Genomic DNA, 23555 nt, shown 5'->3' with positions numbered 1-23555 from the left:
CACTGAGCAGACATGAAACACTCTAGGGTACTATGAATCTCCTTGCTGAATATTAAAGCTGTTACTATGGAGATGGCTTATTCCCGGGGTGTTTGAAGCACTCTGAGTAGATTTGAAGGCTAATCCCATGGCTTTTACATAAGCAAGAAAGCGTAACAAGCACCTCTGTCAAAGAGGTGGAGATCTTGTTCTGGCTCCCATGACCAGCCATAATAGTCCTAGTTGTGCCCTGACAACTAGTGGATTATCACGTGGGTCACTGGGAAACTTGACATTTTGAAATGGCAGGTTTGTTTGGTGAATCTGTTTAAGGGCCATTGCAAAAGGAAAACTGGGAGCTGCTGTCTCACATTGCTAGTGTTTTGTGTGACCTGTTAAGTACCTAGGAGAATTATGACCAAGTGCAATATAATCCAAAGCAATGTAGCAGCCTAAATAAGAATGAATTAGTTAACACTGGGACTATAAATACACCAGCATCACATTTATCTTGAAGTGAAATTATCCTCTTACCTTATGTTTTTTTAGGAAGTTGAGCTTTATTGACGAAGCAGGTTGGTCTTTACAGGAGAATGGAGATTAAAATTGAATTATTTATGTATCTGAGGGACTCTTGTGCCCTGTGATCGCATCACTTCACATCACTGAAAGTATTCTAAAATGTGCGTTTACTTTGTGGTGTCTGGTTATGCTCATGTGCTGTTGTGTAAATGTGTGCATTCACATGGGACTTCTAAACTTATTTATTGCTTCAGTCTCCTGTATTAACACCAAATCACCTTCAGAATACTTTTACAGACATTTTAAAACAATCAGCCTAGCCCATTAAATACACCCAATATCATATGTCGCCTCTGAATGCTAAATCAAATTAATAACAATTTTAGGTAATGCAGTAACAGTTCAGATCCATTTCAAGATATTGTACCAGTATGCTGCATGTCTGATTCAATTTTAAAATTAGTGCAACGATAAAACTATACCTGTGTAAGAGTGTTTAAAATAGAGCCAGAAGCTCTAGTGCCACCCTTTGTGTCAAACAAAATGTTGTGTCTCCTGGTATTTGGGCAACTGTTCTAACCAGGACTCTGCATTGTAAATTGTCTGGAATCAATTAACAGAATATGCAGAAAGGTGGTTTCAGTACTGAAGTAAAAGATCGATATTTCTACCAAATTCTTTGTCTTTGATACATGTTCACTGTCCCTCAAGTGGTTTTTTTTTCAGACATCACTCAGAGTAGGGAAAATGTTTTAAGTGCCAAGTTAGTTTAGATGAGATGAGCAGCACATTGCTTCTTACACAGTGGGAAGGTGCCTTTTCCATAGGGTCTGAAGCCCGCCCCTCTGTCCTCTGAGGCTTCCCTAACTGCGGGTGTTGTTGGTAAATTGTAGAGAGGATCTAGACTCTTGAGGAAACTGCATTAGAGCTGCTTTCCATACTAAACCTGGAAACGGCATGGAAAAGATCAATGTAATACCATGGAGCTTGTAACTTAAGGAAGAACCTGGTCTTGACAACAAATGATAGAATATGTCTAAAATTATGTATACACATAAATTATGTATACCTGGGAAGTAAAAGAAACAGAAAATCTGAAACGTGACGGTTTTCTCGTTGAACAAAAGCATTTTTGTACCAATGGTCTCTGTTCCTCTTTATGCTAATCTGCTCATGCAGTCACTCAAAATGATGTCATGGAAAACAAGCCCTCTTATTATCACTTAGAGGTCAAGGACAGCCCAAGAAATTAACTGGTACAAAAAAACTTCTCAAAGAACTTATGAAAATGACTAAATCGCCTTTTTTTCTCCCCTTAATTTTTCCTATTTTCAGGTTATGAGGGTGTTTCCGAATTTTTCAATGATCTCCTGAACCACATAGCTACTGTCCTGCAGGGTCAGGCACCTGAGGTGACCCAGCTAAACTGCAGCAAGCTCCTGGCAGAGCAGACCAGTGGGATCATGGACGAGCGGGTATGCTGTGCTAGCACAGGCTGTCTCAACGTCATGGGAAAAGACTCCTCCTGGATTGTGGAAAGTGAGACCAACAGCTCCGTAAAACTGCAACACCAGAGACTAGGCTGCAACTCAGCAGTGTCCCCCAGCTTCCAGCAGCACTGCGTTGCTACCTTGGCAACAAAAGCTTCTTCTCAATAACTTGCCAATGCCATGGACTGAGAAAAAGCCACAGGGATACAAATTATGGTCCCGGAAACAGATCAGGCTGTAATAATACAATTGCAAAAAATGAAAAAAAAAAAAAAAAAAAAAGCAACACAAAACACAACACATAAAAAGAAAAAAACAACTTCCATTTGATTTAACCTGATTTGCTGATGAAATGGACTGAAAGGTGGAGGACCAGAAAGTGATTCAGATCCATTTTGTCAGATTCCAGTTGCAAATCTGTAGTGAGTTTACACACACACACGTGGGTTTTAACACTAGTCCTTTCGTTGTGGGAGGGTTGCTTTTTCATTTCTATTGTTCTTTGTAATCACTGGTGACCAGCATTTTAAACTCGGACCTCATGGTATTAAGAAGATAATAATGTTGAAATGCAGTGTCTGAATGTAACAGTGCTAGAGATTTTTGCCTAAAATATTCCCCGTTCCCTTTTTCCAGGTAGGCCATTGCAAAAGAAAGCTAAGACAACTTCATTATCACTAAACCAAATCTCTTGAAGCATTGACTAGTCAATATGTTGACAGGTAGCTTGCTGTGAAGCCATAGTACTTGGAGCAGGACAGAGCAGATGGTTTGTTCAAGGTGTGGAACTGAGGTGGACACCCTGGTTCTAGCTTTGCAGTTCTTTCCCCAGGCCTCATTGCTTCAGTCAAAAGCAGCTTCTATCCGCACCTGCCAACAGGGATGTATGTTTGATCTGGACAGAGTGCCAATAGTTAGACTAAGTGATTTAGTAGATTAAATATCATCCTTTCAATCATGTGCTAGTGGTGTAATCCCAGAAGAATTAATGGGAGGAGCTCATGTCTTAGCAGAGAATTTAATTCTCCCTCCATTGCACTTGTAAAGACTCTGGGACAACTCTGCAAAAAGGCTGGCAAACAGAGATACACATTTTCCTTGGAGAAGTGCACTTGATCTGCGGATCGTAAGGGGTAACACAGTCGCTGCCTTTCAGAGATCCATGCTGATCCGTGCATTTTGTTTTTCAAATTATATATAAGCAGAATTTTATACTTTCAAGTATAGAGCTAGAAGTATGCGACAGCCCTAGTTAGAGACCACATTATTTTGTTGCACGCTGCCAGATGAGGCCATGTGGTGATTTACAATAGTGCTTTTTACTATTTGTGAACTACAGCATAGCCAAATTGTATCTGTTGAGATACACAGTAAAACTACAGCATTCACCCTTTGTTACATCTTCTGGTATGGCAGCATCTTGTGCTGTTGAGAATTCCTGCAATGTTTGCCAATTCTGAACACTAAACTGGAACTATCCAAGTCTGTTAGCACTGAGAGCAGAGACACTATTTTGTTAGAGTGGCCTTTTCTTCCCCATTTAAGCCCTAAAATACGTTTAAGATGGGTCGTGTTAAGAAAATTTCCTTAATTAAACTCCTAGCTTGCAGATACGGGAATTTCTGTCTGTAACAGGTATTTGTAAAGCATCCATCACTGCAGCTTCTAATACTAGTTTGTTTAGTATCATGTGTTAAATATCTACTCAAAAGGAAAGACTTAAAGCCCAGATAGACCATGGAGAGAGAAGTAAACTGCATGAAAGGTGTCACTATCGTACCTGATGGTACCAGTCCTGGAGGGGAAGAAGTTTCGAGGAGCGTTGTGTAGCAGGTCTTCTGTGTAAACAGTGGGTTTTTTTCCTTAGAGGAAATTGCATTTGTTCCCTAAGTGCCATTTTTGGGAATTTTCCATAGCCAGGGTTGGATTTTTGAGTGATCTGGGAAGAGATGATTATTCCAGCTTTACAGGGGTTATGGGTGTGGTATCTGTCAAATTCCAGGGTGAATAGAAATGCAGTCAACTTCCTCAACTATTGCAGGTCCGTTCAGAGCTGGGCACACTTCACAACCCTTGTATACCTTGAGGCTGCTGGATCCCGTGCAGGTCTCGAGTGGTCGTGGTGTGAGTGAGTTAGATGTACATAGCTAAGGCTTTATAAAAGTATTCATGATAGACCAAACCTTTCATAAAACCATGACTGAAAAAAAAATGACATCTGCAGTTTGGGGTTTGTTTTTCTTTGTTTAAAATAAAAAGTATTTTCATGTTACATGTGTAACAAAAGATACCCTCAGGAAGGAACTTGCCAGTGCATATTTTTGTATGGTACTTTCTTGTAACCGGCTGGTGGAGTGTTTGTAGACTTGCTTTTTGCTCCTTTTATTACAATTGCTTGGAGGTGTTTTTTTTTGGTTTTTTGTTTTCTTTTTTTGATTGGGTGGTGGGAAAGAAGCAATTATGTTAAAACTGGGTTAGTAACTCAAGACCTTTCAAACTAAGTATGTTTACATAAATCTGAGTGTTGGATCCAATGGAAATGTCTGTATGCTGTTTCCTAGTTAGAACATCAAACAAGAATTTTATTTTCCTGGCTGCCTTCTGAATTTTGGTTGGCCTATTTTGCACTGCTTTGTTTCTCCAAAATAAACTACTGAAATATAATTGTGCATTTTAAACTTGTTTACAAATGATTGTTAGAAGTTTATTTTGTAATTCTCTGAAGGCTTGCAGAAATACTATATTTAAATATTACTCCAGACCTTGGCAGTAACTAGAAAACAAGTTTAGGTCATTGGTATGATCAGTGACATTTTTCCCATAGTCTGTAATTTATTTTTTATTTATCAAATGTATCGGTATCACTTTAATTTACCAGGTGCAGATATGCAGGTACCTGTTGTGATGTGGCATTACAATAGAGTTTTCACATAAATTACCATGCAATTGCTGTATTACTATATTTCCTTGCAGAAATTATTGTTATGGCTCATATACTAGAATGTTGCTAAATCACAGGGGCGAATTGAGAGACCAACTTTTAAAAGGCAAAACTGTAAATTACCAAGTATTTGGACATACAATTACATTATTGTAAAACATTCGAGCATGCCTATGTTATTAAGCCTGTGCTAAAGTGCTTTTCTGAATTGCTGCCTCATTTGATAAGTTAAGGATAGTTTTGATTTAAGATAAGCTTCGCAGTAAGTTAATATTCTGTAGTCTTGTAGAGGAGTCTAGTAATATTAGACCACACCGGAATACCCTTGCTCTTAAAATTGCTGACAATCTGAGGGAGATTTTCCATAATGTCTTTTAGAATTCTGTTATTGCGGGTTGGTAAAGGCTCTGCTGTGTTTTCAGAGGCATAGCTATTATTGCTGTGTTGATGGGAGCAATTATATTGCAATTACATGGTCACCAGTTAGCTACATAGGGATCTAATTCTGTTCTGCTTCACTGTTAGAAATCCACAAGAACACCATTAGCTTGACTGGAATTCCTCCAGGTTTTGTGTCAGTGTGATGGAGGAGATGGGACTCTGGTTTCCACTGTAATTATGTAGTTGGCTTCAGTAGGTGAAGGTTTTTCTGTGTTGAAGAGAACGTGAGTGGTATTAATTACCACCTGCAATGTAAAGCCATCATCATTCTCCTCCCCCTCTAGCTGCCTTTGCCGCGTTATGCTTGGGTTTGTAATGACTGTTCCAGAACATCCCATCGATATATGAAACCCAGCTGCAGAAATGCAGCCTAGCTAAAGGACCATTGGTGCTGACACCTGTGGTTTGTGTAATGCAGAACTGCTGGTGGGCCAGTGATTTTTACCTTTGGTTAACCACATGACTGGCTATTCAACTTCCGTGCTGAAGGAGCCAATTGAGCAAGCTGGTCAGTAGACAGAATACACTGTTTTTATTAATACTAGTCAGACTGTTGGAATGGTAAAGCTGCTGTCCTGAACATGTGAGTGTTAGTGCAGAGGATGTCTGCAGCAGGTTGCTCAGATGGAAAAACAGCTATTTATTTTCATTATAGATAGGTACAAATTAAGAACCTGACCCTAAAACTTCCCAAGGTAATGGAGATTGCTCAAGGTAAAGCCTCAACTTCTTCAGATTAACTGTGTCCAGCCAGGGAGGAGCCAGGTGGAATATTGAGGAGATAAAAGAGGCAGGATGCAGTCCAAAGGCAACAGAATAAATGGGGCCAGAGGTGTTCGAATTGCCTGGCAAAAAAAAGAGAGAAACAAGGGGAAAAATGCTTCTTTTGTTCCCCTCCAATAAGAAAAAAAAAACCAGGCTTATCAGTTCTTAGGCTAACATGGGTTTTCCAAAGTCTTTGCGTGGCAGCAGTGACAAGTAAGTCAGGCTTTGTCACACTAGCTTGCAGCCTTGCCTTCCACAGCTGTGCAGAAAATCATGTCTTTTGGTTTTTTAGTGAATAGAGTCTGGTTTGAGTTTGTAGCAGTCTCCCCATGTGCACAGTTGCAGTTCTCTTGCATTACCCTGCTAATTTTCTTTTCCTGTCTCCTTTTTAGTAAGAGATGTATTGATTTCTGTATTCAGTATACAATTACTTTATGGTATTGCAGCTGTGTGTTTTGTAATTAGGAGTACGTGAAAATGCTTTGTGTAGATTAAAATATTTTCTTTAATATAATCTCCTCTTGCTTTCATAGATATACAGACACACCATTGCAGATCACATGGCTGATTTTATTTGTAATATTGCTTTAATATCTATTTCAGAGGAATGTAACCTCCAGAAAAGTTCACATCTTCACTACCTTTCCTTTCCCTGTTCACTTTGTGTGGCTCCAGGCCATCAACGCTTGAGTATTTGACCAGATAGCTTCTGGACCCCCCCTTGGATTCTGTCATGTTTACGTGGCCACAGAAATTATTGCAGATTGTAGAAGTTTGAGAGGATGCAAGTGCATGTGGAAATGTTAGAGCGATTCCTTATCAACACAAGCACAATAGCGTCTGTAGCAAGCAGAGGGGATCATTCTCACTGTGTGCATGCAGGTGGCTGTTGGGGTCTGGTCCACCCCTGCTGCTGGGGCAGTTTTTGTGTGGAAACTTCCTGTATCTGTGATGCAGAAAGAGGCTGAGGAGAGGTAGGGCTTGGGAGTGAAGTCCTGGCCAGTGGACATCCTGATGCTGGTGGTCCAGAATTTCACTCTGTATTTTTTAACAACAGTCAGAGAAGCTATTTTTTGCTTCTCTCCACCTTTCCTACCCTGAATCCACAGGAACTGATGCTAGCAGATGCTTGTGGGCCACATGAGCTCATTAGCAGGTGACTTTGCCCGGCATGCTGTGAGTTTGCAGGGGTTTGTGTTGAGAAGTTTGTGTTGATGGCCTGGAAATCTCTTGAAACTCCAGAAACAGCTGAAACAGTTAATGGAGTTCATGTAAATCAGGTCTTCCTCTTCCATCCCTTTTTAAGGAAACCCACATTTTATATCCTTCTTCATACTTTACACAGTAGTTTTTAGATATAAATTATTTTAACATTTTTTGTGTGAAAAGTCATATATACATATATAAAGTTATTAAAAGGTTAAGTATATGTTGCATATAAAATAGTGACTTCTTTGTTTCAGATGTTATCAGCCCCTAAAAATGAGTTGTTTATCCTCTTGTAAAGTCAGTGCTGTACAAAAAAAACCCCTAAAAATAAAAGATGTATTAGATGTATCTTTTATTATTTATTTCTGATTCAGTATTTCATACAGCTTGTGTATACCCTTGCGAGAATCACATACTAAAATGCAGTCATTCTTAAAATGGAGTAACAACAATTCCTTGGGATTCCAACAGTTTTGAGAAAATTGGCCCTCCAGGTGTGCGTAGTGTTGGATATTCTCCTTCAGTCTCCAGCGTTGCTCCTCACTTAAGCACGGCTAAACCTTGGGGACCATTTTGTGTATGTGCTGAGTTTTGCAAGTTCATAAGTATCTGTGTTCAAATCCAGCTGTACAGTGTTAACAAGTATGTCTTGTGATTCGCTTCAGCCTGGTTTACTATGGTTTCTAAAACATAATTCCCATTTTGTACTTAAATTTGTATAGAATGATATAAACCCTTAAAAGATCATGGCTTACTGTAAAAAAACAAAAATACTTGCTATTTGGTGTCTTACTTCAACTGCATGACTGATCAGATCTGACAATGAAGATGGTGCTTTCATTTAACAGCATTGATTTTAATGGTAATATATTCATTTTCTTTTCATTTGCCAGGCACCTTTTTTGGACAATGTTTTGGTTTCAACAGTAAAGCAATATACAGTAGGTATTGTGGCATTATCTCTGTAATTGTTTTGAAGACAGAATTGTCCCTTTCCAACACATAATGAAAATAAATGCCTTATAACAAGTTCTACTTTGCTTTCTCTTTATGAGCGGCCAGGGTGTTGAGGTGAGCAGCTCTTTGAGGCAAGCCCATTTTCATGAGAATTTGGTTTTCACAACCTTCCCCAGTGCAGTTGTTTGCAGTTACCCTGGGGCTCTGTGTACCAGCGCTACTAATGAGCAAGGCTGGTTTGGTTTTGTTCCGATAAGACTAGTGGGAAGCCAGCTATATATAGCTTTCTGTATAACACCGCTAAACATCACTGAGATTCAGGCAACTGCTGTACTTAATCATTATTTCTAGTGTAGGCTTCTGGGCTGATTCTTCCTTCGTCATCCTGAATGGAGATTCTTGATTTCTCAAAACCTAGCAGGATTTTTAATCAGGACCCTATTTTGGTTAGTGCAGGGAAGATGGGTATCTCACCTAGCAGCATTAAATTTTGCTAAGCAACAAGCCCGCTCAGCAAGGGCGCTCATGGGAACACTGCCTGGGGATCTGCTTGGTGTCAACCCGAAGGGTGAGCTGCAGCCGTGAGCTGAGCTGACGCTGCAGAGCAAAGGTGTTGCTGGTCAGAGGGTCAGTGTTTACAAACTCGTGAGCCATCCTCCCAGGCCCAGTACTCGGGCCTTGAACACCATCCTTCCCTTTGAAGAAAGTCATTGGGCCCCAAATGTTTGTGTCCAGTTAAGGAGGTATTTATAGTAGCTTCATCAAGTAATGTTATTTTTCCTCTTGCCAATTTTGCAGAATAATCACAGAATCATAGAATAGTTTGGGTTGGAAGGGACCTTAAACATCAGCCCGTTCCAGCCCCCTGCAATGGGCAGGGACACCAGGCTGCCCAAGGCCCCATGCAACTTGGCCTTGAACACCTCCAAGGATGGGAGCTGTTGCCACAGCTTCCCTGGGCAACCTGTGCCAGTGCCTCACCACTCTCACAGTGAAGAAATTCTTCCTTATGTCTAGTCTAAATCTGCCCCTCTCCAGTTTATACCCATCACCCCTCGTCCTGTCACTACAAGCCTTTGTGAACAGTCCCTCTCCAGCTTTCTTGTAGCCCCTTGAGGTGCTGGAAGGTCGCTCTAAGGTCTCCTCGGAGCCTTCTCTTCTCCAGGCTGAACAAACCCAACTCTCTCAGCCTGTCCTTGTATGGGAAGTGCTCCAGCCAGTAGATTAGTTCTGACTGGTGCCTCTATCCTTTGCGGAAAAACTTGTCCAAATCCTATGGAGATGGCTGCATTTCTTTGGCGGTTTGGTTTCTTGGTGTTGCCTTTTTCTTTTGTTTTTTGTTTGTTTGTTTTGGCAGGGGAGAGGTGGGGTAGGTGATAGTTCCTGTGAATTTGGTGTGACATGTAGAGCTGAGTTTGCATGGGGTTGCGTGGGTAATGCTACTGGCAGAGACTGACATAAAAAAAAAGGGAAAGTAAGTGCAATATTCAAATAAAAATGGAAATGAAGATCAATATGTAAAATATGACTTTTACAGTCAGATATTAACTCCCTAATAAAGGACATTTTAGTACTAGTTCTGTGGAACAGCTTTGTTTTCACTCTGTTCCTAATCACATTTCTCTGCAGATAATGAGAGTGCAGTCCCCTCAAGATGAGACTGGCAGACTTGCACCTTGCTCTGCTGTACTTCCACCAGCCAGGTTTGCACCCTGCGCCTTGTTCTGGCTCACGCCCCATGCCAGGGCAGTTTTTGGGCCATGCCTCGGCCTCTCCACTGCCTCCTGCCACTGTCCGGCTGCTGGGGCTTGGGCAAGGAGCCAACTCTCCATGGGGAACCTTACCTGGAGTGGGGGAATGCAGCTTGGGACACACGGCGTCTGCTGCACCAAGGGAACCCTGCACCCCCATCTCCAGTGCAACTCATTCTGTGGGCCAGCAGTGCTGACATTTTTAGCAGAATAAAGGAGTACGTTGAGTTCAAAGCCTGGCAGCTGTTCCCTGAGCTCAGCTGTTCTGCGGGCTGCAGGTGGAGGGAGTCAACTGAGCTTTGAACTGGGGAGTGCAGTACAACTCTGGCAGTGGGATTCTTTTTTCCTTTACTGCCAAAGGAAAGGGACAGCTCTCTGTGGCCAGCCTCCTGCTCCTACTCTCCACAGCAGCCAACTCTCAGTGATGGACAGCTTTCTGCAGGACAGGCATACACAGCCAGCTCTCCATGGGGACAACTGCAGAGGGAGCACCGAATACCGGGTTGTTATTTTGTTCTCTTTGAGTGGGCAGCATTGCTGGTTTTTACACTGAGGGATTTACAGGTACGGTATCCCACCACCGGAGCATTCTCCTCAGCCCCAGACAACTGGGAACACAAGGGACCAGCAGTGCCTGCTCTGCAGAGAGCCGGCTGTGGAAAGGTGTCCCATGGAGCGTTGGCTGCAGAGAGTTGTCCTAGACGCCTGTTGGTACATACAGAAATTCTAAAATGTTGTGATCACTGTTCAGAGACTTTTGGGGCAAGCTTCCCCAGGCCAGGCACCACCCGATATGTGGCTTGAAGCCCAAAGGATGGGGAAAGTTCTGACTTAGCACTGTGCTGGCAGGCCACCTTGGCTCCTGTGAGCTGATGCAGCAGAGGGGCACCCCCTCAGGACTCGCCTTCACCTCCCGGGGAGCGCTTTTCCTCAGAGCTAGAGGATTTGTTATCTTTTTGGGGAGTTTAGCCCAACTGTGCATTGTCCAAATAGTTTGACTTGGTCAAGTATTGCCCTGTTGTTTAAACTTCTAAACTGAATTCTTTCACGTCAACCCCCTGTTCATCAGTGAACTATGGATGCAACCCACATTTCACTGAACTACTTGGGATAGCTGGCACCAGGGCTGGACTGGACAGCCTTGACAGGCTCTGGTCGGGGACGGAGAGCCCCGCAGCACTTAGGACTTCAGGGGGGCCCCCACAAAGCTGGGCCTTGGTGGGCAGCACTGTTGAAGCCTGGGAAAAGAGGTAAATGCCATCACAATGTGGTGAGGGGTAACCTTCATTCCATTCCCCCTCCTCTCCACCAGGACCATACAAGCCCAGCAGCGTGCTAATGACTGAGACTGAAGCTGCCAAAACAAATGAAGGAACCCACTGCAGTTTTATTTTTCCTTAGACAAATTTTTATATAGAATATATTACAGTCAGAGTTCTCAGCTTTTAATCAAAAGATAACAAGTTATTGCAGTTTTTTTTACCCAGTGAAACTACCGGTAGAAGGAGAACTTTCTAGAAAGCTATCTTGTCTTTTAAAAAAAAGAAGGGGGAAAAAAAAACCCACCCAGACAGAAAATACAGGTGTAGGTTGCGCTTTGCACCCACTGGAGCCCAGCTGGGCAGGTGGGCATCCGTGTGGACAGGGGAGCGTGAGGTGAAAAAGCAGCAATGAGCACAACACTACGGCGAGGGAGGCAGGCCTGGGCGCTAGCAAGGTCAGCTTCCTAGGCACGATGCTTCTGCTCCAGCTTAGTTGCTTTTAAATCAGGAAATGGAAACGTGGTGGGGAAGGAGAAGGGTGGCAGCGGTGGCTTTCACCCGTGCAGGGCAAGCTGGGGTCCTCAGCCTCGCCTCAGCTCATGCAGCTTGTGGGCGACACGCTCCAGCTCAGCCTCAATGGCAGCCAGGCTCTCCAGCTCCTGGTCCTGCAACGAAAGCCAAGGACAAGCGTCAGCAGCCACGGGTGGGCAGCCCTTGCCCTCCAGAGCCACGGAAAGGCTTGCCTGGAGGAGCTGTCAGTGGTAGCACAAGCACAGCCACATCTCACCCCATCCCTTCGGTCCACTCCTACATTTGCTCCTCTGAACAGATGTTGTCTTTGCACAATGCTAATTAGTCCTGTCCTTATGTTAAATCACTGCAGTTGGTAACGAGGATGAGACAAGCAATCCTACCTCAGCCTCAGCGCTGGGCAGGGCATCCCCCTGAGCTCTCCTTCCTGAGCTGCACGGAGGAGGCCACCGGGCAGCCAAGACCAGGGCAGGTGCTACTGGCTGCCTGCACTGAGGCGGTGGGTCAAACTGGGACCAGAACAGGTACCTGCCACTGCAGCAAGCGCAGCATATGCCCCACTCTTGGAGGGAACAGCACTGTCCCCTCTTCCCAATCTGTGTTGAGTATCTACATGCAACTTCAGTATAGAAGACTTTTCCCTTTGGGAAAACTATGACTGAGGAAGGCATCTGTTTGAAGGCTCAAGCTGCCTGTTGCTTGGTGGCCTTTCTGTAGCTGCATTTGTGCATCTACGCCATTACTTCAAGCTATTTTATTTAGTGCAGGTACTCCAACTCATAATGGTGTGGCTTTGCCTGGACTCCAGTCATAGGCAACTGTCTCTGTAATGCTACCAGACACAGCCCTGCCTGTTCCTTACAGCTGCATCACCTGGGGCTCACTGCAGACCATACACTGACCCAGCACAGCAGCAGGCTCTGGGGGAGAAAACTTGGGGCTGTTGGTGCTTTGAATGCCTTTTGCTGATGGCAGAGCTTAGGTGGAGTGCATTGGGAGTGGAGCCTTTCTCCTGCCTGCAGCAGCTGCCAAGCATGGGCTGCTGCTGAGCCACTGCCCTGCACTGCATGTGGCCAGTGTGAGAAAAATAAAGTATTTGAAAAAAAAAAAAACCCACCATTTTTTCTCATCCACGAGCTATTTTCCTGAAGAGGGAAAAAGTCAACCTGTTCCTCTGCACGGCCATTGGCTCACGCCCTATTCCAACTACAGCCATGTGCTGAGTCCTGGCGAGTGCAGCGGACAGCACTCAAAGCCCTTTGCTGTGCCCATGCTGGGCTCACTGGACAAGAAATGCAGCCACATAGACCAAAACCAGGAGAGGGGACAGAATGGCAACTGCTGTGACAGAACCAGAGCCTGTGCTTTCCTCACTGCCAGGTGACCGGTCTGATGCCTCCTCACTGTCTCCCAGAGATCATGAGCTAGTCTTTTTTTAAAAAAAATTAACACTAAAAGTCTTGTTGCAACTGCAAACACAGCAGTTTTGCAGCCTCAGCAATCTCCTTCCCTGTCCCTATTTGGAAGACCAGCCCAGCATCTTGCAGACAAGTTGCACTCCAGAATGGCTGGCAGGGGCAGCTGGGGAACAGCCTTCTTGGGAGAGAGACCTAGGTCATGAGCAGATGGTGGTGAAGAGGCAGATGCGGCAGGTGCGCACCTCCTCAGTGGGCACCCATGCCTCCTTGCTGAGACATTTGGCTTTGCCTTGAACCAACACAACTGGAGACGCTTTCTCAGTGGGGAATGCTGATGAGTAACCTTTGGGCAATGTTTTGATGCACAACTAAGGCAAGAGGGGTATTCTGGAGGCAAGAGAGATGCAGCAAACTGGATCCACTCACTGCCCCAGCCTGCTCGTGGGCACTTGATTGCAACTTGTCCCAGAGCAAACGTCCGCCAAGCCCATGCTCAGCCCCACCATCCAGCCTCCTGCACTATCCCAAATAAACATTAGTGCTTGGAGCTGGGCCTCAGCACAAAGGTGAAACCACTGCTCCTGGCTGCCAGGGAGGTGCTGAGCTACCACACAGCATCACATGGAGTACCAGGGAAGGAGGTCTTTGACTTGAAGGAGCTCTAGGACACAAGACATAGCTCCAGGTTTCAGACATCTCTCTGATCACCACATCCAGCATAGACAGTACAAAAGTCCTGTCACTTTTAAGACTCTCTGAGGCTGGGGATGTTTTTGCACTAGTCACTAAAGCAAGTTAAAAAAAAGACCAAAGGCACAGCCGGGTGTAAATCCCAGTAATACCTAGGGCCAAATGATTAAAAAGTCACCAAACATCTCCTTAATTTCACAGGAAAATGGTGCTGGCTGCATAATGCCAAGATACTATCCACCTCTCCACACATAGTTTAGATTCCCAAGTAATAACTGGACAGGATTTAATCTTAAGCCTATTAACACCAACCTCTGTTCTCCTGTTGGCGCTGCCTTCCTCATCCTTCTTTTCTTCAGGCATGGGAACAAGTGGGAAGACTCCTTCACTGCTGTCATCCTTCGAGTGGTGCTTCCACGACCTTCTCACATCTTCCTCTGGATGACTGAAGTCATACTTGTGGGACCTGAATGCTATTTTCATGGACCTGTCTGGGTCTTCCTCACTTTCATTTTCCTCCATGCGCTTCTTTGACGTCAGCTGTTTCGCCAGCTTATCCATTTTGTTCCATTTCTTGGAGGCTTCCCACTCCCTGGAGGACTCCTCCTCCATCTCCTCGCTTCTGGCATCCCTGGGCTGGAAGGTGTCCTCTTCCCCCTGCATCTCCTCATCCTCAAGCCGATGCCTTCCTCCTCTCAGTGCTCGGGGCTGTTCTTCCTCTTCCTCCTCAGAGCTCTGCCCATCTTTGCTGAATCCCAAAGCATCGTCATCATCTGAAAGAGCATTAAATACAACAGTGAATCCAGGTGTCAGCCTGGTTACTCTCTACCTACTTCACAGGTGATGCAAGGTAGATTTCCTTAATTAGGCTCATTTTCCCATGATTCTGGAAACACCCACTCTCAAGTCACCACATAACAAGGCTTGGAGGCAGCAGTCAAAACCCATGTTGGACATTCATGAAAAAGAAATTAGCTGTCCCCAGATGCTATGAAAACAGAGCAGCAGGCCATGAGGCGGCTGCTGGGCCTATGTGTGTGGGTCCATGCGATCAGGTGCTTGCAGGGGGGTCTGGGTGGCTGTTGCTGGCGGGATTTCTGTAAACCTCATAAGCACCTGCCTGAACTTTTAGGTTTTAAAGCTTCTTATCCATCTGTCTCAGTGCTATCAGCTCACCCCAGGTAGGTATCAGTGCAGTTGTCTGGCATACGTACTGTCATCTCCCTGCATCTCCTCAGCCTCCATGTCCTCCTCAGCCAAATCAAGTGACCTCTCTGCTTCAGTAGGGTCCTCCTCTGCAGCAGCATCTCCTCTGTCATCCTCCCGCTCCACACGCTCCCCTGCAGCCTCCTTACTCTTCTGGCCATGCCTCGATGGCTGCTCTCCCCCATCCTCGAGCTCCAGGCTGTCCCTGGGGCCTCTGGGCTGCTCCTCTTCATCTCCTTGCTGCTGCCGCTCATCCTCACTGAAGCCTTTGCTGATGCGGTTGTCCAAAGTTTCATCCTGCTGGGCATTCTCTGCACCCCTGATCTCATTGCTCTCTGCTTCCTCCCGATCCTCCTCTCCAGGGTCTGTATCCCGTGGTCTGGGCTCCCTTTCCTCCAGGCTGTTTTTGCCCTCCTCACCTGAATCTTCATTCTGCAGGGTTTTCTGTGCTGCCAGCTCAGCCACGGACCCTGCGGGCCGCTCCTCTTCAGGGCGCTCCTCTGCTGCATCTGCAGAGGGAGGAGCAAGAAGCAACACCTCTTCTGAGAGCTCATTTCACAGGCAGCACCGCTCCGGAAGCTGCTTAACCAGCCCGCGGATCCTTTTGCAAGTCATTTCAGCACATGCTTGCGGCCGAGCGGGCGGGTGCTTTCGCTGGTGCCTGCTGCCCTGCAGAGACTCGCAAGGCTCATGTTAAATACGTGCCAAAGCGCTTTGCTGCAGCACAGTCCTCAGCACCTTCTCTCGGGATGCACCAGCAAACTTTCCCCACATGAAACCAAATCACGCATAAAATTAAAGGATTTTGGAGTGTGATATGGTGCTTGCACAGCTGTTCCCGCTCTGAGAGCTGCACTAACATCACATCCTTATTTCCCCCACTGGGTTGAAGAGGGAGCCAGTGCTGTTTCAGGTGAGCTGGAGGAAGGGGGGCAGCTTTGCATCTGCAAAGCAGCTACTCAGCAGGAGCTTAATGTGGGCTGGGTATCTGCTCTCGCTTACGCCAGAGGCTGGCCTCTTCTCATGTAATTAGCTATAGAAATTGCTTTGGAAACGAAACAATAGGGACATTGTGTCTAAAGAGCTGTTGGAAAAGCTAGATGGATATGGAAAGGCAGGAGCAGCCCTAGGCAGGGCTAAGGAGCACACAGGGGCTGCGGAGAACAGGTCACACAGATCTTTGTGCCAGCCGGGGAGGACAAGGGACAGCCAGAGCCCCCCATCCTCTCTTGCCTTTTGGCTATGCTAGCTGCAGCAGCAGCAGCCCCCAGGGATATTGCTTCTCATCACTTCGGGAATGTTTGGGCTGACAGGGTGGCATCGCTGTGCTGCCATGCTCAGCAACTCAGAGCCCGCTCGAGACTTTCTGTGAGGGTTCTGCTGCTAGATGAGAAATCTCACCCCGCTTTGGCATCATCTCTTCATGATGTGGAAAAGGGAAGGGGCCAAACTCTCCTTTCCGCTACACTGCTTGATTCTAGCCAGGCCATAAAAAAATATTGATAAAAGGAAATCCCAGCTGTACGTGGTCTTCCCAGGACACAGGTATTTTGTGTGTGTGTGAACTCTGTGCATCCCAAGTTTAATTTTCCCTTCAGAGACCCATAACCTGGTATCTGGAATGCCTGGAAACAAAGGCAGCCAGAGCAGACCTAAATCATTCCTGTCTATATCAATGAGCATTTCATTATGGGTTTTCCTTGGCTGTGACTTATTTTAAGCATCAAGAGTGAGTTATGGCATCGGCAGCAGAGTAAGAAAGATCAATCTCAGTTTGATAGCTTGATCATCACCAGTTACTATGGCTTAGAAAGTACACGTTGTTTAAGCCAGTAAATAAGAGAAAAGCAAACACCGGGTTGCTTCTGCATGTCAGTGGGAGCATCAAAGAAAATGCCTAGATGAGAAGCAGATGGACATCTCAAGGCTGTTAGAAAGAACATCCTTGTTTACAGCCTGATCTGGATTTCCTTAGCGGGGAGGCTGACACTGACCTCTCTGCTTGTTCTTGTCATTCTGACTTTCAAGGACTTCAGAAAGTTCATCTTCAAAGCCACTGTTTTTCTTTTGCTGCTGAGTTCTCTCATTGGCACCTGCATCAAGTAACAAAAAGGAGGGAAAGGCAACAGCCCCTTCTGTGTTTCAAAATATCGAGACTGGAAAATAGTTCTGTGCCCTTTATAACTATGTGTGTATTTTAAACAATGGACAAATCTGCCAAAGGGGAGCTGTGAGAAGTGAGGGTGGAGGATACATCAATCAACTGCAGTAACAAAGCCACCACTAAAAACATCATCTGCAGGAAAGAAAAAGGTCTCTAAAGAAACAGAGGAGCATCGTTGCTAGGAAAATTAATACTGATGGAGAGCTAGGGAATGTAGAAGTTAAACTGCAGCATATTGAGACCAAGAAAAGACTTAGGCATCAGAGTATTGAAGGGTAAAAATTGCTTGCTTCCTTCCAGAGGCTGCCCACGTACCTCTGTTGAGGTGAGAACTGAAAGCATCTGTGCCCTCCTGCCTGGTAGTGGGGGCCCCTCTCCCTGGGGTGCTGCCCTCCTACTGCTCCCCAGGTGAAAGGAACAGCATTCATTCCCACTCCAGGGATAGTCCAGGGCTCCAAGGCTGCACACACTAGCCTCTCGGATTATGGATCCAGCTCAACAAAAACAACACTCTGGAGAAAGGTGTCTTAAGACAGCACGAGCTGGGGGTCAGAGCACAGCTGTTCTGGCAACCAGCACTCCCCAGGTAGCCCCATTCCGCTGAGATCTGCAAGCCCTGTCTAACCTAGCTCACACTCTGCTCCTCTGCCTTAATCGAAAGGCAAGAGTCAACGCTGCCAGCCCAGTCCTCTCTTGAGGCTTCTTGTCTGCCACGCTTGTGTTTAGTACTAGACTCCAGCTGCACAACCAGCGAAGGGTTATTTTGCCTTCCATTCTAATTGTTGAATTAAATTACAGTATTTCCTTTTAGGGTTATCCCATCCCAAAAATGCCTATGCTCTACATTGCCACCAAGTTACTTTGGCAGTCATTTAAATAATCAGGTGCATATTAGAGTTATTAAAAGCAAACTTCCTGCCCCCACTCACCCAGTATCTACTGGAAGTATTTGAACTAGATTTCCTGTGGTGTATTTATATGGTGTCAAATCAGGATGAAATACAAAAAACTGCACCCTAAACAACAAAACTGTGCAATGGGCCACAACCTCTCTTCCCAAATAACTATAGTGGCACCGTACCTTGAGCAGCAATTTCCTGAAGTTCCTTCAATAAATTTTGGTGGCGAAGGATAGAAATGATTCGTTCATCTGCAATAGGACAGACTTGGTACAGAAAGTGGTCAAAGACAACTTCCCCCCACCCGCAGGAAATGAAAAAGAACCCCAAATACCACCTCCCGCTTTGATTACTCTTTTGTCTCCCTTGGCCTGATCTGCTGCTGCATCTCTTAACCACGTAGTTAAGATGACAGGAAAGTCCCATGAAAATCAGGCAGCTTCATGTCATTCAGCACCCCCTCGGCTGTGGTGCCAGCCTGAACAACAACTCCAGCCCATGCTTCTGGTGCCTGGTGCAGCTTGATGGGGTGATCATGTCATGGGGTGAGTGTGCTGGGGATCGCCTAGTTAGGTGCTAGAGCATGTGCCAGGGCAGGGGCAGGCCCTGTTTATGTCTCTGCCAGATATTCACTTGCTGGTACCCAGTGTTAAATCTAAGCCTGTACCTCCTCTCAGTGTTTCTAGGCATTCCTCACTGATCGGCAGAGGGTTTGGCTTCGATAAAGTGTCAGAGATGACCTCTACAATGCACTTCATCACCTAGGAAAGACAAAAATACAAATTAAAGCACTATTTTTTTTGTCCTTTTTTCTTAAAACTATTTGTTACCTGGGCTAAAATGCAGCAGATGATGGCACAGATCTTCTTGCTTTTCTAGTCAAGCGAGAACTGAATGTTGAGTTCCTGTTTTACCTAATGCAGGAACAGAAGGTGCCTCCTGAAACTGAGTGAGATAATGAAACAGGGCAATGGAAAGAACTTCTTCAACGTGACCACACTTCAGCTGAGTGTCTCGTGACTCCAGCCCATCCCAGAGGCTGGGCTTGTCATATATAGATACATGGATATAGACATAGGTATATGTATAGGTATTTACATACATATACCCATAGATACATACATAAATCTCAATCTGCATCTCATGATCCCTTGATCAGTAGGAGGTCATGGAGAGCAAAAAGTGGTCATAGATCTTCAATAGGTGACCTTGAAATCTTGCAAGATATTCGAGTCTGGAGAACAGCACCCTAGTTAGACTGCAGCCAGGCATGAAAGGCAAGGTGAAGCAAGTTGTGCTTTCAAACACAGACGAGAAATGCTGCTCTCAAGCTCTAGAGAAGGACAAGACACCAGAGAAGTGTTTGACCTTGTGCTTGAGTGTTCAAGCCATCTATTTTAGACTGGAAGAGCTGCACATGAAGGCAGGTCTTCTAAAGGCAAGCAAGTTCCCACACTTTCATCTGAAGCATTTGCAGCTGGTTGAGGCAGCTTCGCAGACAGGATGATCTCTGAGCCTGCCCTTTCCAGCATTTCTTTTCTATGGTGTAAAATGAGAAGAATGTTTTATCTAGTTTGTCCCCTGTACTGAAAGCAGGCCCAGATCTCCACTCGTGATGACAGCACCACTGATCCCAGATGGATCACCCAGTGTTGTATGTAACATAGGTGAATGGAAGCCACAGATGCAAAGGCAAGGTGACACCTCTGGCAGAGGTAAAGGCACCCTTGCCACTGTAAGATATATCACCAGGAGCCCTGCTGTGTGGTCATAGTAGACCCAAATAGTCACATGGGAGAGAAAATAGCATTCGCTACAGCCTAGTGCTGGTTAGTAGTGCGGGAATCAGGCTGCCCAGTATGCAGGGCTCACAAGTGCCTGTGGAAAAAAAAGGCTAAATTGAAAAAACAGGTCCAAGTAAGCCTTCGGGGTAAGAAATTCATTCAATGAACCTGTTTCTCCTGATGATTTCTGTAGGCAGCCATAAGAATCCTGACCTCTCCACAAGCTGTCATTCTCAGGAGAGCAAAGCACAGTGGCTGCAGCAGAAGTTAAACACAAGTCAGCAATCTCCAGTCATCTACAATGTTGCTCATTCAGGCAATTGGATTTATTTGTTGACCAGCCAGAATGGGCACATTTTCACCCTGTGTAAGGAGACAATACTATTTTTGCAGATCACAGCCATAAAATACTGAACTCTTAACTATTTACAGTTTGAGGGGATTGCCTGATGGATTAAAAATGTTACAGGAAAGATCTAACAAAAAAGAAAGCAGAGAAACTGCCCTGGTGTCATTCTCCTATGCCACAAGCAATCCATTAATATTGATTTTAGATGACTTTAAGTCACTTCTCTCTACCATTAAGTAGAACAAACCCCAGATTCTGATATTTTCCTCCCACATTTTCCAGCCTCTAGAGCCACTTAATGCGGAGGTATTCAATGCAGCTTCAGAAGTAAGGACTTTCTCAGCATAAGAAATAAGAACCTGGTCCAAAGAAACAATCTGTACCAGCTTTTTGAAGACTTCTGAGCTGATTTAAGGTCTTTGTCTGCACACAAAGAAATGCACCAGTTGCCGTTGAAATATGGCCAGCTCTGGGGAGGAACTTTGTAACATAATGAAATGAAGAGTGCAGTCATTTCACAACACACTCCTTGCTTTTTATAAGAGCAAGAATTGCCGAGTGAGACTTCATTCTCACATTGCAGAGTGAGACTTCACTGGTAACTTGTGCCAGTGTCTCACCACCCTCATCATGAGGAATTTCTTACTAATGTCTAAATCTAACTCTTCCCCCCCTTGCCCTACCACTATACACCCTTGTAGGCCCCCTTCAGGGACCGGAAGGCCACTATAACATCTCCCTGGAGCCTTCTCTTCTCCAGGCTGAACAACCCCAACTACCCCACCTCTCCTCAGCATGTCACTTAACAATGAGTGGAGACACTGTACCATGGATCCTGTGGTTGAGAATGACATGAATGCGCCCTCCTCTAGTGCTACCTGGGGAAAAACATTATGGGGATAGAAGTTTTCAGGAAACAAAGACATTCAAGAAGTAGGAGGGAAAGTGCTGGTGCTTCCTTTCTGGACATTAATTTTTGTAGAAGTCTTAATTTGAGCAGTTAAGAGATCACGTTATCCAAAAGACTATAGCATTACAATATCAGGAGGGGTTGTGTGTGTGTGTTTATCACAGATCAACATAGGCAAATGCACCTATCCAAGCATTTACCTGTCAAAAGCCCACTGGGTTGCACACACATGTGGAGTGCAGCTATGAGGGTTAGAGAGGTCTGACATAGATGTCTGCATAGAAGCCTATAAAAGAAGGCTGGAGAGGTCAGCCAAGTCACACACCACGCATTGCTATCCAGACAGGCTGAGTAGTAGCTGAGGAAAGATTAGCAACCTGGGAGCAGCCAGTTGCCTATTTTTTAAGAACAGGCATATTTAAGCAGCACGTCACACAGGCAAACACAGATGTATACACACCCCCAAACACACACAGTTCCAGTGAAGCCCATTCCTGAATCACTTCTCCCCCCACTCTCCCCTGAGTCATGGAGCTTTGAAAAGCTGAAAGTAGGAGAACTGGGGAGGGTTGTACCCAGTCTCCCTCCCCAGCATTGTGATTCTCTAGACAAGCTTGTTTGGCCCTTTTGGTACATTCTGAGGGATTTCCTTCCTGCCCAGGTGCCCAGAAGTGGATATACAAAGGTTAAATACTGATAGGGAGGGAGTGTGTGTGGGGTGGATCCTGCTATAAGGATCTCGTGCAAATCCCTATCACTTCCTACAGGGCTTTTCAGAAGAGGCAGCCAAAAGCCAACCAGTTAAGTGGAGGTTGAACTTCATATCCTTCATCTTCACTCCCCACTTCCACTACAGGCCCATCCTTACCTTAGTGTCCCCTTTATTCATGTCATTTGTCACGGGAAGGGAGATAGCTGTAAAATGAGGGGAGGGCAAAAAAAGAGAGCTTGTTATTCACATCCACTGAGAGACAAGCAGAGAAATCCTATCCTGCTAAAAATAGGAGTGGAGAAGAGGGGCGTCTCAGCTCTGTTGGAAGTGTTGCTTGGGGGCAGCAGCTGGGTGTGTGCATTGTGCACCCATCAGCCTGGGGGAAGGGAAGGGATATTCCCAGGTTGGTAGTGTCGAGTGTCCCCGGGTGGCGGGGCAGGCAGGGCCCAGCGCGGCCCTCGGCAGTGACCTTGCGGCGGTCGCTGTCCGCGGTACTGAAGGGGCCGTGGCGATCTCTGTCCGAGGTTCTGAAGGGGCCGCGGCGGGAGCGGAGCTGCGCGAATGCAGCGCTGGCCCCGGGCTGGGGGTCACAGAAGTCGGGGGGACGCGGACTCCAGCCCAGTCTCACTTACCTGGCACGGCCAGGAGCAGGACGGCCAGCAGTCCTGGGCAGCTCATGGTGCTGGCGGGATGGAAGGAGGGAGACAGGAGCAGAGGGTGATCCAGGTCCTAGCGTGAGGGCTCCAGGTGAGGTGCTGGGGGGAGACCAGCACCGTGCGCGTCTTATGCCAGTGCCCTGGCTGAAGATCCTAGATGGGGCACTGCAGCAACCGGCTCATTTATATATCTCAGCCCCTCGGAAATGGCGTCAGGAGGAAGCCACCTCCTACTGTCTCCCCCCTCTTCCCCCCCCCCCCCCCCCCCCTTCCCGCATACAGACTTCCCATCAGCCTCCACCACTTGCCAGGTGTTGGAAGACCGGCAGGTTCCCCCCTGACCTTCCCCCCTGCCCCCATCTGCCCGGGCAAAGGGTTATAGGAGCAAGGTGTCAGGTTCCAGTTGCTCCATCTTCTCACACTCAGCAGTTGCGGGAAGGTTGCGTGTTTCCAGGAAATAACTTTTCCAGCACCTCACCCAACACTAGCAATCTACAAGCACGTCTGCCTGTATGTACTAGTAGTCAATAGTGAGAGCCAACTAGTATCCCAGCCAACACAGCCACCTGTGGACGAATTTGCCCTCTAGGGGTGCACTTGTCTTTCACTGTGCTCAGAAGGCACATAGACAAATAGTTCAGAACAGATGCTGAAGTTTTTAGATACCCATCAAACACCTCCACAGAGGATAAGAGTGCCTGTAAGTCTGGTCAAGAGTCAAAGAACTTGTGACCATGAAACCATTTTGCCAATGGAGAAGATACGTCTCAGTTGTTTTATGAAAGGTTTTTAAGTAATAGGACATAATTTGGAGTAAAAAGCAAAGGCTGGTGTGTCCATTGCTCAGCTATTGTGACTCTGCAAGAAAATTTTAATAGGTTGTTATTCCTTTTTCAGTAGTTCATAGCAAACTATAGCA

The 23555-nt window shown here is 45.8% G+C and overlaps 2 protein-coding genes across 4 annotated transcripts in view; one reads left to right on the top strand and one right to left on the bottom strand.

The window, feature by feature from the left end:
• Positions 1-6242, top strand: part of ITPK1 (inositol-tetrakisphosphate 1-kinase) — a 152840-nt gene extending 146598 nt beyond the window's left edge. For both annotated transcript variants that reach the window (XM_054066884.1, XM_054066885.1), the window contains exon 11: positions 1837-6242. In XM_054066884.1, coding sequence (XP_053922859.1) covers positions 1837-2159 — 323 coding nt within the window. In that variant the 3' untranslated portion in view covers positions 2160-6242. The remainder of the gene's footprint in view (positions 1-1836) is intronic.
• On the bottom strand, positions 3392-22802 carry CHGA (chromogranin A). 2 transcript variants are annotated; one of them, XM_009559195.2, is made up of 8 exons: positions 22613-22802; positions 22137-22183; positions 18893-18986; positions 18408-18476; positions 17157-17255; positions 15171-15671; positions 14269-14729; positions 3392-11982 (listed from the first exon to the last, which is right to left on the bottom strand). In XM_009559195.2, the coding sequence occupies exons 1-8, from the start codon at positions 22656-22658 to the stop codon at positions 11899-11901; spliced, it is 1401 nt and encodes a 466-aa protein (XP_009557490.1). In that variant the 5' UTR covers positions 22659-22802; the 3' UTR covers positions 3392-11898. The 2 variants fall into 2 exon arrangements, with proteins under 2 accessions (XP_009557490.1, XP_053922858.1); XM_054066883.1 differs by having other exon boundaries at positions 15582-15671.
• Positions 22803-23555: the final 753 nt, after the last annotated feature.

This window comes from Cuculus canorus, chromosome 5 (assembly GCF_017976375.1).
Source record: "Cuculus canorus isolate bCucCan1 chromosome 5, bCucCan1.pri, whole genome shotgun sequence".
Classification (NCBI taxonomy): Eukaryota; Metazoa; Chordata; class Aves; order Cuculiformes; family Cuculidae; genus Cuculus; species Cuculus canorus.
The sequence above is the reverse complement of the archived record's forward strand: the minus strand, read 5'-3'. Positions and strand labels throughout refer to the sequence as shown.

Bases quoted from the DNA above. Each gene is read 5' to 3' on its own strand.
- CHGA (XM_009559195.2), bottom strand. From the start codon at position 22,658: ATGAGCTGCCCAGGACTGCTGGCCGTCCTGCTCCTGGCCGTGCCAG. The intron at 18,987-22,136 runs GTAAGGATGGGC...TGTCTTTCCTAG, and splicing joins TGAATAAAGGGGACACTAAG to GTGATGAAGTGCATTGTAGA. The intron at 14,730-15,170 runs GTACGTATGCCA...ATGCTCTTTCAG, and splicing joins GGAGATGCAGGGAGATGACA to ATGATGACGATGCTTTGGGA.